The sequence below is a fragment of the Acyrthosiphon pisum genome, chromosome A1 (genome assembly GCF_005508785.2).
Source record: "Acyrthosiphon pisum isolate AL4f chromosome A1, pea_aphid_22Mar2018_4r6ur, whole genome shotgun sequence".
Lineage (NCBI taxonomy): Eukaryota > Metazoa > Arthropoda > Insecta > Hemiptera > Aphididae > Acyrthosiphon > Acyrthosiphon pisum.
The window spans coordinates 72,508,823-72,524,570 of record NC_042494.1 but is presented as its reverse complement, the minus strand read 5'-3'; the positions used below and the strand labels follow the sequence as shown (position 1 = coordinate 72,524,570).

The window sequence follows — 15,748 nt, the reverse complement described above, 5'->3', positions numbered from 1 at the left end:
ACAATTGCATATTGTCAAGTCTTCAATTTAAATATTTGAGTGAGTTTATTCTTCTTAATATGTTACTATGTTAGACCATTGTTCTGTGGTTAGACGTAAGAGGATAATATGTAAATTAATCATTGCATAGTACCTACATGGCTGCATAGTACCATTGATTATAAATACTATAATGGCTACATACTGTAGTATTTAAAACCTCGGTCTACTATCAGTTAAGTGTATGTGCCCCCTTGATCGAGAAACAAACCTGTTATACTTCAGTTGGTAATCTTTTCAATACGATAATGTTATATCCCATTTTTGTTGTTATCGGCTAATGTTTTGCTGTGGCCTGTAAGTGTAGAATTTAGCTATACGTTGAAGTGTACTCTTTGCGGGTCTTGGAATTCAATAACTAGTCTGTACAGGTTCGTAGAAAAATGACTTCCAAATAGGAAGATTATTCGTGTTCTACATCACGTTTCTCCGTCCTACGAACATGCACCACAAAATACAGCGTGGACATGAATCACAAAGATGTCAAAACGTCGGTGCAGTTAACAATTGTTTTTAAACTGTGAGTGTGCACCTAATATTGAACTACATACCTAGTGTACCATTTTTTATTTTTTAATATCGATGTAAATTTCCTTGTTTTGTATTACAAAAAGAGTAAAAATTGTATGGTGAAATTTCTGTGCCGTAGAATTGTATCAGCTATCTGATGTTATTGTTTATAAGACAGCAAATTAAAATAAAACATATTTTCTATTCACAGTATTCAAATAATATGTGATCCTAATTTATAGATGTCTACTGTAACTGAAGAGAAAAAATCGATCAGAATGGTCGGACCTAAAGTATCTCAGATTGCAAACATTTTTCAACGTCCTACGGTAACTAAAGATCCAGATATAATAGTAGTTAAGCAAAATGCTTCACCTACATTAGATAACAAATTGCCAGTCAAAGTAGAAACGCCTAATCAAGTGACTGTTGTAAGGACTGAAAGCCATTTAGCAAGATTTAATAATGCTAGAGCTCTATTCGAAAAATTGGGAACAGGTATGTTTTTTTTCATGTACCTAGCTAATATGGTTTAAAAAAAAAAATCAAATGTATTTTGATTTTGTCATCATTCAATAATGATATTTATCATTATTATATCATTTTAAGAATTACATTTTATATACAATTTATTTTTTTATGTCTACAAATATTTTATGTTATATTATATTTTATGTTAATCAAGTCAATTCACTTTTACTTTATAATATTAGGTTAAATATTAGTTTCATAATTTTATTTTCCTGAAACATTCCATTCAATCATTAATATTTTCATGTTTTATTAATCTCTATTTTTCAATATCTAACCTATATGTTACTTTTTTTTATAAAACATTATTTAGTAACTAAAAATAAGTAAATATTATAATGAATAAACATTATTTTTAATTAGTTTTTGAATATGTCTCCAATAGTTCAATCAAAATTATTAATTTGTATGTTTGAGTATTTCAAATATAGTTATTTAATTAATATACTTCTAATAATAATCATTATTATGGTTCATAATTTTCTTAATCAGTTTATGATTCTGTCCTGTTTATAGGAGAAACTAAACCTACTTTGTTGGAAAAAATAAAACAGAGTAATTCTCAAGACAGCATTTGTGCTAAATCAAGATCTCCAAGTCCTCCTTCAAGTAATCAAAAAACAAATGGTATTATTGGAAGCGCACAAAGTCACTCACAGTTAAATGGCAGTAACGTTATTGTAAAACCTATTAAACCTGACAAACCTGATAAGAAACTCAATAGTCGTGAATTAATAGAAAAACAAAAAAATTGGACATCTCATTTTTCTAAATCACCACGTTCATCCAATTCTAGGTAATAAATAATAATAATATAATGTAATCTGTTAAATATTGTAGAATATATTTTTATTTTTTACTGTTGAAAATCTAAATATTAAATGATTGAATACTGAGTAACATCTGATAAGTATTAAAAATATATACATTTTAATAAATAATTACTGACAATCAGTGGCATTGTTTCAGTTATACTTGATTGGTGATAAACGTTGACCAGACCTTTTTATAAATAACATTAGTTTCAATCATTGTACAATTATTTGAAATTTAGGCTATAGAGGCCACTTCCATGTCTATTTCATTAAACTGGCAAGGTAGCAATTGTAATTATTTGGAACTTCAGGCCTTTGTTAATAAATATTTTTAAATATTATAAGTCCGTCCAGAAATCATACTGTACAAATATAATACCCAGGTCATAGAACAACAATCAATAATACTAAAAACAATAGAATAAGTTGTTTTTTGTTAGCATGGATAAGAAAAAAATATTAAATTATTCATAATATATTTTCATTTATATTTGGATCTTTTGGGGTGATTCAGTTGGGATTGACCATTCCCAAAAATTCCTATGATTGGCTCAGTAGGCTTTAAAAAGTTTGATGTGTGACAAAAGTCTCCTTTCTGCTCTCCCTCAAATTACACCATTGTTGACAATTTATATTTTATAATATTAAGTTATTTTATTTTAACTTATCAAAAGAATTAAGTATGCTTTTATATTAATCAAGCTTGGTATCCAAATTGTATTATTTAGATATAATAGTGATCCTAGTCCTAATGAAGTTAAAGAGTGGATACCAGATGTCAATACTGATGGTATTTCTCGGACGGCCTCAACTTCATCATTATACAAAAATGTTTCTCATCCTACAAGTCCACCACCACCACCGCCACCTCAAAAAATTGATGAACATTTCAATCTAAATGATGAAAAAACTAATTTGTAAGTATTTTTTTTTTATAATTTTCTATACAATAGTTACATAATGTTAAATATTAAAATTTTCATATTTTATTATTAAATCAACTTGTTGTATAAACTATGGTATTATTTCTGGTAGTATTAAATGGCTTGTTCAGATTAGGTTTCATTGGATCAAGATTTTTTTTTTTACAGTTAAATGGCTCTTTTTCAATCAATTTTTTTTATGCCAAAGTTGCCAAGTTAATCTAACAAAAAAAATAGGCTTAGATGTTTAAATATAATATCAAAGATGGAAGTTATTTTTTATTAAAATACTTTTTTTTTTACCACCTAACTTGTCAAAAACAGTTCTAATTCAATCCAATGAAATATGATCAAGAAATGTAGAGCTACATGAAATTAATTTATCATACTGTGTTTCAAATAAATATATAAATAGATAGGTAGCTTACAAATATACATATTTTTAAATCTGTCTTAATTTGTTAACTAATTATTATTAACATATTATTTTAGAGACAGTTCTACAACAAATAATAACCAGATACCTGAAGGGATATCTAATAAAGAAATAATAGAATCACTTTCTGGCATTAATAATTATTCTGCTGATAAGGAAAAACACATAGAACATATTTTTGATGATGAATTAAATGATTTAACCACGGACGTAAGTACTTCTGTGGCTATGACTGAAGAAAATAAAATAAAAGTAAGTTTTTATATGTTTAATCCATATATTTGATATTAATTATAATTTATTATTCTATATAATTTTAATGATTTAGATATCAATAAGTGAACCTGAAATTAGTAATGTGCCAGTTTCATTAGACTTGTCAGATTCATATATAAATGAAGAATTACCTGTTAGTTTAAATTCTACATTTAATGTACCCGTGGATCAGGATATTGAAACCATTATTAGTGACATAAGTATGAATCTAAATGAAGCAAATTCTTCAACTCCCAAAGTTCAATTTAGTATTGGAGATTCTGCCAATCATACTGTGGCTACTGTTACTCCATTAGAAAGTGAAATTGATTCTGGATTTATTTCTTCTGAAGCTGTGACTGTTCCTGAATTAAGTAAAGGATTAATTGATTTGAATAAAAATGAGAAATTTGATGATGAAAATGATGTTGAAGAAGTAAGTAAATAATATTTGTAGTTTTGTGAATAATAATCTACTTACCTCATTGATGTCTCTGTAATTTATAAGTGTGCCTGCCCGCCTAGCCGAGGCTGTATTTATAATTTTAATGTTACCATAGTTATACAAACAAAAATGAAGAAAAATCAAAACCCGATATTTCTAGTTGCTGATAAACATACCAAATTACTTTTTACTTACAACTTATTTTCATTTAAATATTTTTGTATATTTTTAAGAATAAACTAACTCCATTGACACTAGATCTGGGAGATACAAGTATAAATAGAAGTTCAGAAGGTATAATAGATCTAGAGTCCTCAGGACAACCAGATATGATGACACCAGATGAAGCTGAACAATTACTCAGCACAAAGTAAGGTTTTAACTTTTATTTTGCATGTATTATAATTTATAAATACTTTAGTTGTAATTGTAAGTTAATTAATCTAAAACTACAGACTTCCTATCAATAACTTTAATGTATTCTGCATTTTCCAAACCAAATTTCTTTTTTGTATTTTTACCTTCTCAAACCAATTGTTCTGTATAACGTAATAAAATAAATTACATTCATAATTTATCTTCAATTTCTATACTCACTATTAATATCTCTTTCCATTTTCTGGGTTTAATAATGTTTAAATATTTTGTAAAGTTATCATTTCCTTTTTATGACTTAGTTTTGGTTACAATCTTCAAGTTTCCTTGTTTTTTATTTCATTACATTTCTTTATGTCTTCCTTTAATATGATTCTTCTCATTTATTTTTTTGTTCTTTCATTTTGAACTAACATATTATATCCCCTTGTTTTTCTCTTCTTGTATTATTTCATCACATTTTTCTTTTCCTCTGCAATCATCCATAGCTTTTCCTATGTATAATTAATAGTAATTATATCTTTCTCGGAAAATATTTTTAAGTTGTAATTTTTGTATTTCATTTTAGTTATTTGTTTTATTTAATTTTTGTGATGAATGATAATCAAAAAATGTAATTACATTTACATTGTAGTTTTTATGCCCATATCTAATATGAATACCAATTATTAATGTTTTTATTACTTTTATGATTTTATGTATTATGATTTGGCTGCATGATAATAATTTTTATTTTTTTGAAGAATTTTGGAAAAAAAATGTATGTAAGTAGTGATAATATTTGACATGATATTTTATGAAATTTACTGCTGCTTTTATTAAAAATATACTTAATATTTCTAGTAGTCATGATAATATTTTGTCTGATGAAGAAGCTAAAGAGATCAAAAAATTACTATCACCGTCTGATAATGATCAATTAAATACATCTGACTGGATGAGTGAAGTACTTTCTATTGAATCCAATGATAATGTCAATAATCAAAGGTTTGTTTTTTATGAGTAACTGTAACCTAAGTCCTAACTATATACATTTTAGATACAGTTTTATCAATATATACTTTTTTTTTAGTATTAAAGTTTTAAAGTTTTTTTTTATTTTATTAGAAAATATTTGATTTTGAATTTTGTTAAAAATGGATTTCGTTTAATCAAACATAGCCCACATTGATTTTATATACAACTTTAAAAGCCTTAATTCTGTACCATTTAAATTAGGGAATTATTTACATAGTTTTTTCAAACATTGTCATACTTTATAAATGGGACATTTATAATGAATTTATCTTAAATAAAAAGATCTATTTACTTTTCATTTGAAAGTTAAAAATAGAAGAAGATATTTTGAATATTGAGATTTCTTATATTAGGTTAGTTATATTAAATATTAAACAAATTGTTTTATTTTTGGTACAAATTTAATAGAACATTTGAATAAGGTGTTACATATGTTCATGTTTCTTGGACACAAATTTGTTTTTGATTTAAGTTGTTTATTTATTAATTATAATAATATATGTACATAAACTCATTAATTAAAAACTTCTTAATATTGCAATTGTTAAAGGCATTTTATAAGGCAGAAAAAGGGTCTATAGCTTTTTATTCATTAATATAATCCAAATAAATAATATCTTAAAACTAATTTTATATTACATTATATTATATAGTAATGATTAAAGTATTATCTTGAGACTGAGTCTTTAATTGTTTAAGTCTGTTCTTATTTATAATATTTTTGTATTGACATTACGTATTAATGACAATAAAAAAAGTACAATTCATTATTATTATTTTAGTCGAGAACTTAATGAAACCCATGATAATTATAATAATATGGAAGACTTTCAAGTTGATGATTCTTGGGAGCAAAGTTATGAGACAAAAACTGACACATTATCTGCTAATAACGAGAGTGCTGAATTTGATGAATATGAAGTAGATGGTGATTTATATAAATCTAAAGAATTTATTCCAGAACCCACCAGAGAGGTAAGTAATGCAAAATATAAACATTTTGGAGTGAAAAATAAATGATAGGTGTGTCTTTGTACATAATATATGTAATTATATTTTTAAAATTATACTATATTTATGTTGAATAGTAAATAATATTTTTGTAGTAATCCTAGAACATCATCCATCCATGGATAAAAGTATATTCTGTCCAGCGAGAAAATGCGCTGCGCACCAACCGAAATTGGTTCTCCCGCAATACCCTGCCATAGGGGAACCAGTTTTGATGGCAGGGGGATGCGCAGAATCGGCAGTCTCTTGCTGGACAGATAATAATAATTTTTTTCTATCTTCATTTTATGTTATTGCTTGGGTTCACATTCTAAAATAATTCTGGGTGTAGTACTATTAATAAATATGTTAATGTTTTTTACAAATTTTAAATAATAATTAAAATTGTTGATTTATTTACACGGTTTTTAAATAAATTAAAAAATAAATTTCACATAGGGATGAGTATTTTGATTTAATCCTTTCAAACATCTCAAACTTTAAAAAACTATTTGAATTTCTAAATATATTCAACTTCTAATAATTCGAGACAAATTGCATTTAATGTTTGAAAATGAAAGCATATTATTATTGTTAGTTTTTTTTTATATATAGAGACAACTTAAAATTATTATTTATTCTCAATAGACAAAGTTAGTCTTAGTTCATCATCAATATAATACATTTGGAAGTTGAAACTTAATTTTTTTAAAGCTTTAAAGTATGAAAAATGTTATAGCTTTAACAGTTTATGAAAAAAAATAATTTCAACCCATCCTTAATGTTTCCTTCATATTAAAATATGAATAGATATCTTAAATAACAGAATTCAAGAAATATTCCTCTTTAACTTTTAATCTAAAATAGGTATGATGAAATGACCAATGTCTTATTTTAAACTAATTTTTCATTTTAGATATTGTTATTTTCCATTTGCATGAAAAATACATAATTTTCATTATTATATAATTAATGCTTAAAAGAGTTAACAATTAAAACAAATTTTAATTTAATGTACTTAGGTATACGAAGAAGGTGGTGTTCACTATTATGAGGATGGTCATTTTTGGATGGAAGTTCCAGGACTACCAGAACGTGATTCAGATGACGAATCTCATATTGTAGTCAAACAAAATATGAAAGTGAAATTTAGTGCTGATCCGATCAAAGTATTAACTAATATAATAATTATTTTTTAATTTCTTATGTCATAAAATATATTTATATTTAGGTTTATAGCACCTTTTCAATGGGTGAATATGATCGGCGTAATGAAGACGTAGATCCTGTAGCTGCATCAGCTGAATATGAATTAGAAAAACGTGTAGAACGTTTAGATTTGATAAAAGTAATTTTACTAAAAGGTCCAGAAGGTCTTGGCTTATCAATTATTGGAATGGGTGTTGGTGCAGATACAGGTCTTGAAAAACTTGGTATTTTTGTAAAAACTATCACTCCTGATGGAGCTGCTGCTAAAGATGGCCGTATCCAGGTAATATTTGTTCTTTGTGTAGTAGATATATTTTATAATTAATTTTGGTATTAGTTGTATGTTTTACCTTTAATGATTTATTCTAAATTGGCTAAAACCAAAATTTCTGTATCAAATATTACTTTGCTTTTAAAATGTTTTTTAGGGTTCCATACGGTAAAACGGGACCCTATTACTAAGGCTCCGCTGTCCGTCCGTCTGTCATCAGGCTGTATCTTATGAACCATGAAAGTTAGAAAGTTGAAATTTTCGCAGATTATTTAGAATATTTCTATACATTTCTGTTGCCGCTATAACAAAAAATACTTAAAATCCTATAATATATAATATAAGCAGTGTTGCCAACATGTTTATAGCTGATGATGGTATGGAACCCTTCGTGTGCAAGTCCGACTCACACTTGGCCAGTTTTTTATATTCTATTATTGCATGTCATTATACTCAGGTTTTGTACTTAAAAACACAATAATTTATATGTGCCAATATATTATGTTCTAAAAAATTGTTAATTGTGCATATCAAAATTATCTTTACTTTGTCAAATGTTTATCTTAAAAAAACAAAATAAAATACAATCATTAACTTTAAAAACTGCGAGGGATAATAGGATGAGCTTTGGTCATCCATCAGCCATCCAATCTAAATATACTGAAAATAATAAATAATTATTGTATATATTTATGTATACATATTTTCAAAAAGTAAATTGATCTTAGGTAATGTTTTGAGTGAAGATAAAATAGACATAGATAGAAATATTTGTATAATTTTTTTAGTTCAATTGGTTGCACTGGTTGTTGGAAATTTTTATAATTTTTATTTAAAATGTCCTAAATTTATCAAAATATGCAAAAAAAAAAAAATAGCATAAAAACAAAAATATGCAGGTTCATATTCAGACTAGATGTCATGAACTTATGTTATAGATTTATTTTGCACACTGTTATATTTTACAATAAATAAAAAAGTATGCAATTGCTTTAAAATCCAAATCCTAAATTTAATGATAACAATACATTTTTAATTAATTTTTTAATATTTGAAATATAATTTAGGTTAATGATCAAATAATTGAAGTTGATAACAAATCATTGGTTGGTGTTACACAAGCTTATGCAGCCTCCGTCTTAAGAAATACTTATGGTCAAGTTAACTTTGTGATTGGAAGAGAAACTGATCCTGATAATAGTGAAGTTGCTCATCTCATCCGCCAATCATTAGAAGTAAAGTCACTGTTATTTTATAAAAAAAAAGTATGATGCTTATTTAAGATTTTAAAAAAGGCTGATAAAGAAAGAGATACTCAACGACGTCAGCTTGAACATTCATTAAACCAAAAATTCTTTGGAAATGATCGGACAGAATCATCTAGTGAAGATTTGAGTAAAACTGATGAAGCTGATACTGTTCAATCTTTACGTGAATTATTACAAGAAGTATGTTGTTAAAATAAATAATTTTTTTTTTCAATATTAGACATACAGAATTGAATTTTACAGAGCCGATTAAATGTAGCTAAAGCTGAAGATGAAGTTAGCAAACTGAAAACCAGGGTGAGAATTTAATATATACTCTGTGGTATATATATCTTCCTCTGGTTTCCTCTGGCTTACCTAACCAGTTGCTAACACTTAACATATTTAGTTAACTAATATTTATGCATACATTCCATGATTTAACATACTTATAAAAATATTCACTTTTTATTTGCATCCATAATTTAATATTTTAATATTTATTTCAAAAACATTTAGGTAGAAGAATTGGAATGGAATGGAGCCAATAATAAAAAAGAAATTGCTGATAAACTCGTACAATCTGGTCTACACTTAAATGAGTTGGATAAATGTTTATATGTTGCAAGAAGAGATAAAGAGACTTATCAAGGAATGTTACAGACATCAGAAGTAATAATTTGAATTTAAAGTATATTTTAAGATTATAAGTATGGAAAAATAACTAAGTAAGGAACTGCTTAGAGCATTAAGGCCCCCCGGCCCCCATCGTTTATTGAACAAAATAATTTATTTAACATTAATTGCTAAAATGCCTTTTACACATTAAGCCTTAGGGCCTTTGGCGGTTTTCAACCTACATCAAAATTGTTACTTTATTTATCTCAGTCTTCTAGGACGGATATTGATTAAGAGCCGACCCGAATATATCTGGTCTACGATTTCTAGGGCCGCCCTGGATAACCAATTCATTCTTGTTCTGTGACTGTTTATCTTTCTACCACTCTTAAATGCCAAAGGCTTTGGAAAGAGCACCATTAATTGATTCAGTAGATAATTAGTTAGGTCTGGTTAAAAAAATAACTCCAACATTTACACTGTTCAAATGGGCAACTCCTGCTTAATATATAATAGATAATATATTATCGCTTTATTATTTTTTTATTTAGCTCGTGCCACAATCGTAGCTCTGGATTTTGTTTTTATAAAGAATTGGTACCTAAAATGATCTTAAAAATAAATAATAGTATACATTTTTATTTAGGAACGTTATATAAACTTGGAAAAAAAATACACAAAATTAAAAAAAATTCTCAAGGAATTTCAACAACGTGAAACCGACCTTTTACACCGAGAAGAATATTATTTGCAAGTGTTACAAGAAAAGGACACAGAATATAATGCTTTGGTCAAAGCTCTCAAAGATCGAGTAAGAGATTAGTATAAAAATATCTTTTTAAAATTATATTAGTTTATTTAAAAAATATTCCGGTTTCTAACTTTGTTTGTAGTGTGAGATATATATTATGGAATATAACTTATTCATTATATCTACGATATCTTATAAATTGTATGTTGTACATTTATAAACTGTAGTAATATAAGAGTAGAAAAGGAAAATTAAATTTTAATTAAAAATTTTTTCTTAGGTAATACAAGTTGAACATGAATTATTAGATACCCAACGACGGGCTGGTTTTCCTGTCGGGCTACCTCAAAATACTACTAGCACTAGTCATTATTTAACTACTTTGACACCACTTGCCAAAAAAACAAAAGTTGGTACTTTTATAAAGATATACCTAATATAATATTATCTATGAAAAATCTTCTTGAATTACAATTTTAGCTTATACTTTTTACAACTAATAAACTTGTTTTTGCACAATTCTTATTTTTTAAGAGGGATATTTTATTTATTAAAAAAGTAATAGTATGATGTGAGCATATTAATTCCTACTTATAACAATATTAGTGGTTTTTTCAATATATGAAGTATTTTTTCTAAATTTAGCATGCATGTATGTTTTATTTTTCCAGATGTATGTACATACATGTCTTTTATTCTGAGAAACATTATAACATTATTATTAATCTTTTTAATGTATTAATTTAGGTTACTCCTGTCTTGCCATTACTTCAACAACTTGAAGCTGATTTATCAGAAACAGAAGATTGTTTTGATGATGAAAAAGTTGCTACTGTTGAGCGAAAACTACCGGTTAAAGAAGAGTTAGATCGTGCCGTTCCTCCACATGAACTTTTAGATGTATCTTTATCAAAGAGTAAAGCAGAATTAGCTGCAAGGGGTCTTGTTACACGACAATTACCAACTAATGCTCTTCGTAAATCTTTATCAAATAGCAGCTTAGTTAGTATTATATTAATAAATTGTCATCTTTGAATAATATTTGTGTGCATAAGCAGTTGTATTATAATAATATAATTTATATTTTAACTTAAAATATTGTATTTTAGGATCACAATAATGAAGTAGTAAATCATACTGAAGACTCAATAGTTTTAGAACCTACTATTGAGTTAAAAGATGTATCAAATATTGAATCTATTGTACAAGAACAAAAACAGATGCCACAGTATGCATCTGTTCAAAAACCACCACATAATCATCAACCTGATCAATTTTTGGCTCGTATTCAACAATCAACTCATTGTCGTAATTGTAAGAGTTTGCAAACATTATACAATGTTTTTTAAAACTAATACAAATATTGTATACATCTTCAGTAAATGGTCCTCCGCCATCATTAGCCGAGCAGCTTAAGATTGTACTTGCTGAACGTGAATCACGTTTGTCAGAATCAAATAGCTTATACTCATCTGATCATAACAGTTCAACAAGTTCCTTTGCAGATGAAATTAGAGAAGCTAGCTTAAACTGTGAGTTTAAAAATTAGGGCGTTTTTTAATGGTTGCATATTGAAATAATGTTTGTATGGTTTAGTGAAGAAAGCCAATACTCAGTGGCAACATACTAACCAGTTGCCTCAAAGTTCCCCATCTTCAGTATCATCGTCTGAAAGTGTATCACCTGGTCATTATGCTTCTGATTTAAATAACTCCAAAGCAATTGGATCAACTGGTATACCTAAATAGTTTTATAACATATTATTAAATATAATTTATGAATAATAATAATTATTATTTTCAGATTCAATTGACATATGGACTCCTCCTCAATCTGCAGATAGTTCAATTACTGAGAGAAAAAACTCTCATGTTTGGCACAATGCACCTGTACACGAATGGTCTAAAGAGCAAGTAAGAATTTTTTATTACTTCTTCTTCTTATTTTTATTATTATTATATAATTCACTTCTGTAGTGTACAATTTGTGTTGTCTTATATTTTATAGTAAAACTTATTATTCCTAGGTATGTCAATGGTTATTAGCCTTAAGTTTGGAGCAATATATATCAAAATTCATGGAACATCAGGTATCTGGTGTTGGTCTTTTAAATTTAGATACTAAAGACTTCAAAAATTTTGGTATCACTGGAGATGACAAAAATCGACTTAAACGTAAACTTAAAGATCTTAAAGCCCAAGCAGAAAAGGAAAAACGTCACACTGAAAAAGAGCGAAAAGAAAAAGAACGATTACAGAGAAAAGCTGAAAAACTAGCTGAAAAAGCTAGTAAACGTAAATAACTTTACCTTAAAGTATTTTTGTCTTTGACTTCTAGTCTTTAGTGTAAGTGTTAAGTTTTTTCTAAAGAAAAAATTCACAATTATTGGATGTGACATTTTATACAATAATTAATGTACAGCATTTTCTCTCTTAAGATATCTTTATATTCCTGATACGTCTGAAGCCTACTTATTAACAATTTTTTCATGAGTAGAATCAAATATATTGCTCATTATATTTAAGTACTTAAATTATTAGCAGTATTAGATAGAATCATGTATACTATTTATTTATTTTTTATTCGTTTGACAGAACATTCAATAATTTTTTTTTTTATAGTTCAGCATTTTATACTGTAGATGATACTAATATACTAGGCTTTATAAGTTTTTGTTTTATTAAAAAATAAGTACAACTTGATATTTGTCAACTTAGTACTATTCTACATTTATTTTCTTATTATCAGTGAGTAAAAAATTAATTTTTAGAGGAAATTTTTACCTAAATTAGGTATCCTGCTTTTCTAGTCGCTCTATCTACTTAACTTATGTTGGAAAAATACTTCTTATATTTAAAATTCATATTATCTTGTTTTTTTTTATACAAGTAATATGATCTATAAATTTGAGTCCACAGATATTGACTGCAAATTTGTTAAATAAACACAGATGCAGTCAACATAACTTTAAATTAAAATTGTTTGAGGATTGCATCAATATTATTCATAAATATCCGAATTTATTAAAAAAAACATTTGTTTATACAAATATTCATCTTAAAAAATTTTAAATTTAAAAACATTATTATTCTTTGCATTCCTCAAATTTTTCGACATAAAAACATCTAACACATATTTATAGTAATTATTCAATTATAGGTAAATTAGATAGAATACAATTAACATTAATTAATCTTGAATGTATTAGGTTATAAAAGTTATAAGTATCTACATTTTTTGATAAATTAATTTTATGATCATTGTATAATTATTGTTTATTAATACCATAACATTATTGAGTAATTTGTTATACTTAAGACACTTTTTTTATATAACTTGTTTTTAGTTTTTTTTTTTTAATTTTGTATTTTAACATATTATTTCTTAAATTAAAATGTAAGATCAATGTATCATACATTTACAATCAATGGAGTATAATATCTTTAAGCATGTTTAAATTAAAAAAAAAATGGTGTTATTTATATTAATCTGTCATAATTTATTATACAATGTTAGCAGGGATCAAATTCTACCTATTTTAAAGTCAGATTGTTAACATGTTTGACATTAAAAAATACATTTGAACTCGGTCACTATAAATTTTACATAATATATTATTAAGAAGGAATCAAAATCTACCTTTTTGTTGAAAATGAACCAAGGAACAGAGGTTAGTAAATGGAGGGAATGGATTAAAATACCTGAATTTATTGTTCTAGTTTATGGTTATTAGGCACAAGGGCACAACCCTAAGTCTGTATTCCAGTGGCGCCGAACTAATTTTTCTTAGGTGTAGCAATTACTTATACCCACAACATTTAATAATTTAAAAATGTGTTCATTGCTATTGTCGATTTAGATTTAATTTGAGAAAACATCAATTAATCTCAAATTACTATACTATTATACATTTTACTACATTTATAACGAATACAATGAATTTAAAGAAACATAATATACCTAATGTTTTATTTTTTTTTTTACATTGCTGACTAGCAGATAAAAATGTGGAAGCACTATTTTCGTCGCAGCCAATTGAAGATCTTGGGTAAATAACTAGGAGGTTATAGTATAATTTATTTTAAGACTTCAAACTGCATGGTTATTAGCTGGTTTTTACTGTAGACAATATAGGCGCAAATAGGGGGGGGGCTTTAGGGGCTAAGTACCCCAAAAATGTCCATAGTCCTCCCAAACATTTCCTAAATTTTTATAAGCTTATTTAATATTATCAAAGTAAGGCCCTATTACCCCCCCCCCCCCAAATCTCAAACGCTTTTGCGCCTATGGTAGACAATATTCTAAACCATTATTTTTAACTTGCAATTCACTATGTCATGTGAGAGGATCAAAAATGAACTTCATTTTTTTGACACTCGACAACCCCATTCGGTTTGTGTGGGGGCTACGGTTGGTACGCATTTTTTTTAGGCAGATAGATCGTCACAAAAAACCCGGGTGGTCACCCATCTGGGAGCCCGCTCGACCGCTGCACACATAACTATATTAGTGACTGCGTCCAATCACCGCGCTTCACCAGGTCACCATACAATGAACTCTAATACCAACCACGTTAAATTGTATATTATATGTTTATATATTTACTAGTTTAAATTCTTGCCAAATGTATTATATGTAACATTTGACATATCAACAAATTGTATACAATATTACAATCCTTAATATAGCAATAGTATTGAGTAGTAAAATATATAATGGTATATACAGATTAATGTAAATTAAATCATTATTGTTGGTCGTTGCCACATCGATAAAATCAAATATTTAAGTTACTTGATCGTCATATTTAAAAGGTGATTTTGAAAGGATTTAATATAGATACTTGTATATTTTAGAAAATTAAGGTTTCAGAAATATACTAAAAATATATTGGACTAGGTACGTTATGCTATTTGGTATTAGCAAGACTTAAATAGTTAACCTAACTATTAATTAATCATAGAAATAATAAACTAGGTATAGGATCATAATCAAATACAATTTTAATGTTTAGAAAACCATGTAAACATTTAAATAATTAATTATGTATATTCTTATAGCGTATCTACTATACAGAGTGTGACAGTATAAATTAAAAAAAAAGAAAATTAAATATGTCCATTTATGTTCAATTATTGCCTAATAATGTTTAGGGATCAAAATATCTATTGGTTATTAGGTATTTTTTCATTGCCGCTCAAAATTTAAAAAAAACCCAAAATATATAGATCGATAAAAAATTTGATATACCTAGGTATACAAATAGTATATATTACCTATAATAACTAAAAAATATAAAATGTATAAAAAAATGAT

The 15,748-nt window shown here is 26.7% G+C and overlaps 1 protein-coding gene across 5 annotated transcripts; it reads left to right on the top strand.

The window, feature by feature from the left end:
* The first annotated feature begins 313 nt into the window (after positions 1 to 313).
* On the top strand, positions 314 to 13,920 carry LOC100162635 (neurabin-1). Of its 5 annotated transcripts, none has more exons than XM_029487460.1 (24): positions 314 to 559; positions 792 to 1,047; positions 1,597 to 1,876; positions 2,624 to 2,812; positions 3,311 to 3,506; positions 3,583 to 3,945; positions 4,188 to 4,324; positions 5,073 to 5,093; positions 5,176 to 5,316; positions 6,129 to 6,321; positions 7,359 to 7,505; positions 7,568 to 7,828; positions 8,884 to 9,051; positions 9,112 to 9,264; positions 9,328 to 9,381; positions 9,583 to 9,735; positions 10,328 to 10,492; positions 10,713 to 10,841; positions 11,180 to 11,434; positions 11,542 to 11,746; positions 11,812 to 11,964; positions 12,029 to 12,166; positions 12,236 to 12,345; positions 12,459 to 13,920. In XM_029487460.1, exons 2-24 carry the CDS (start codon positions 792 to 794, stop codon positions 12,732 to 12,734), a joined length of 4,143 nt encoding a protein of 1,380 aa, XP_029343320.1. In that variant the 5' UTR covers positions 314 to 559; the 3' UTR covers positions 12,735 to 13,920. The 5 variants fall into 5 exon arrangements, with proteins under 5 accessions (XP_029343320.1, XP_003241912.1, XP_016656811.1 ...); XM_003241864.4 differs by having other exon boundaries at positions 5,173 to 5,316; XM_016801322.2 differs by lacking the exon at positions 5,073 to 5,093.
* Positions 13,921 to 15,748: the final 1,828 nt, after the last annotated feature.

Bases quoted from the DNA above. Each gene is read 5' to 3' on its own strand.
- LOC100162635 (XM_003241864.4), top strand. From the start codon at position 792: ATGTCTACTGTAACTGAAGAGAAAAAATCGATCAGAATGGTCGGACCT. The intron at 9,052-9,111 runs GTAAAGTCACTG...ATTTTAAAAAAG, and splicing joins TCATCCGCCAATCATTAGAA to GCTGATAAAGAAAGAGATAC. The intron at 10,493-10,712 runs GTAAGAGATTAG...ATTTTTTCTTAG, and splicing joins TCAAAGCTCTCAAAGATCGA to GTAATACAAGTTGAACATGA.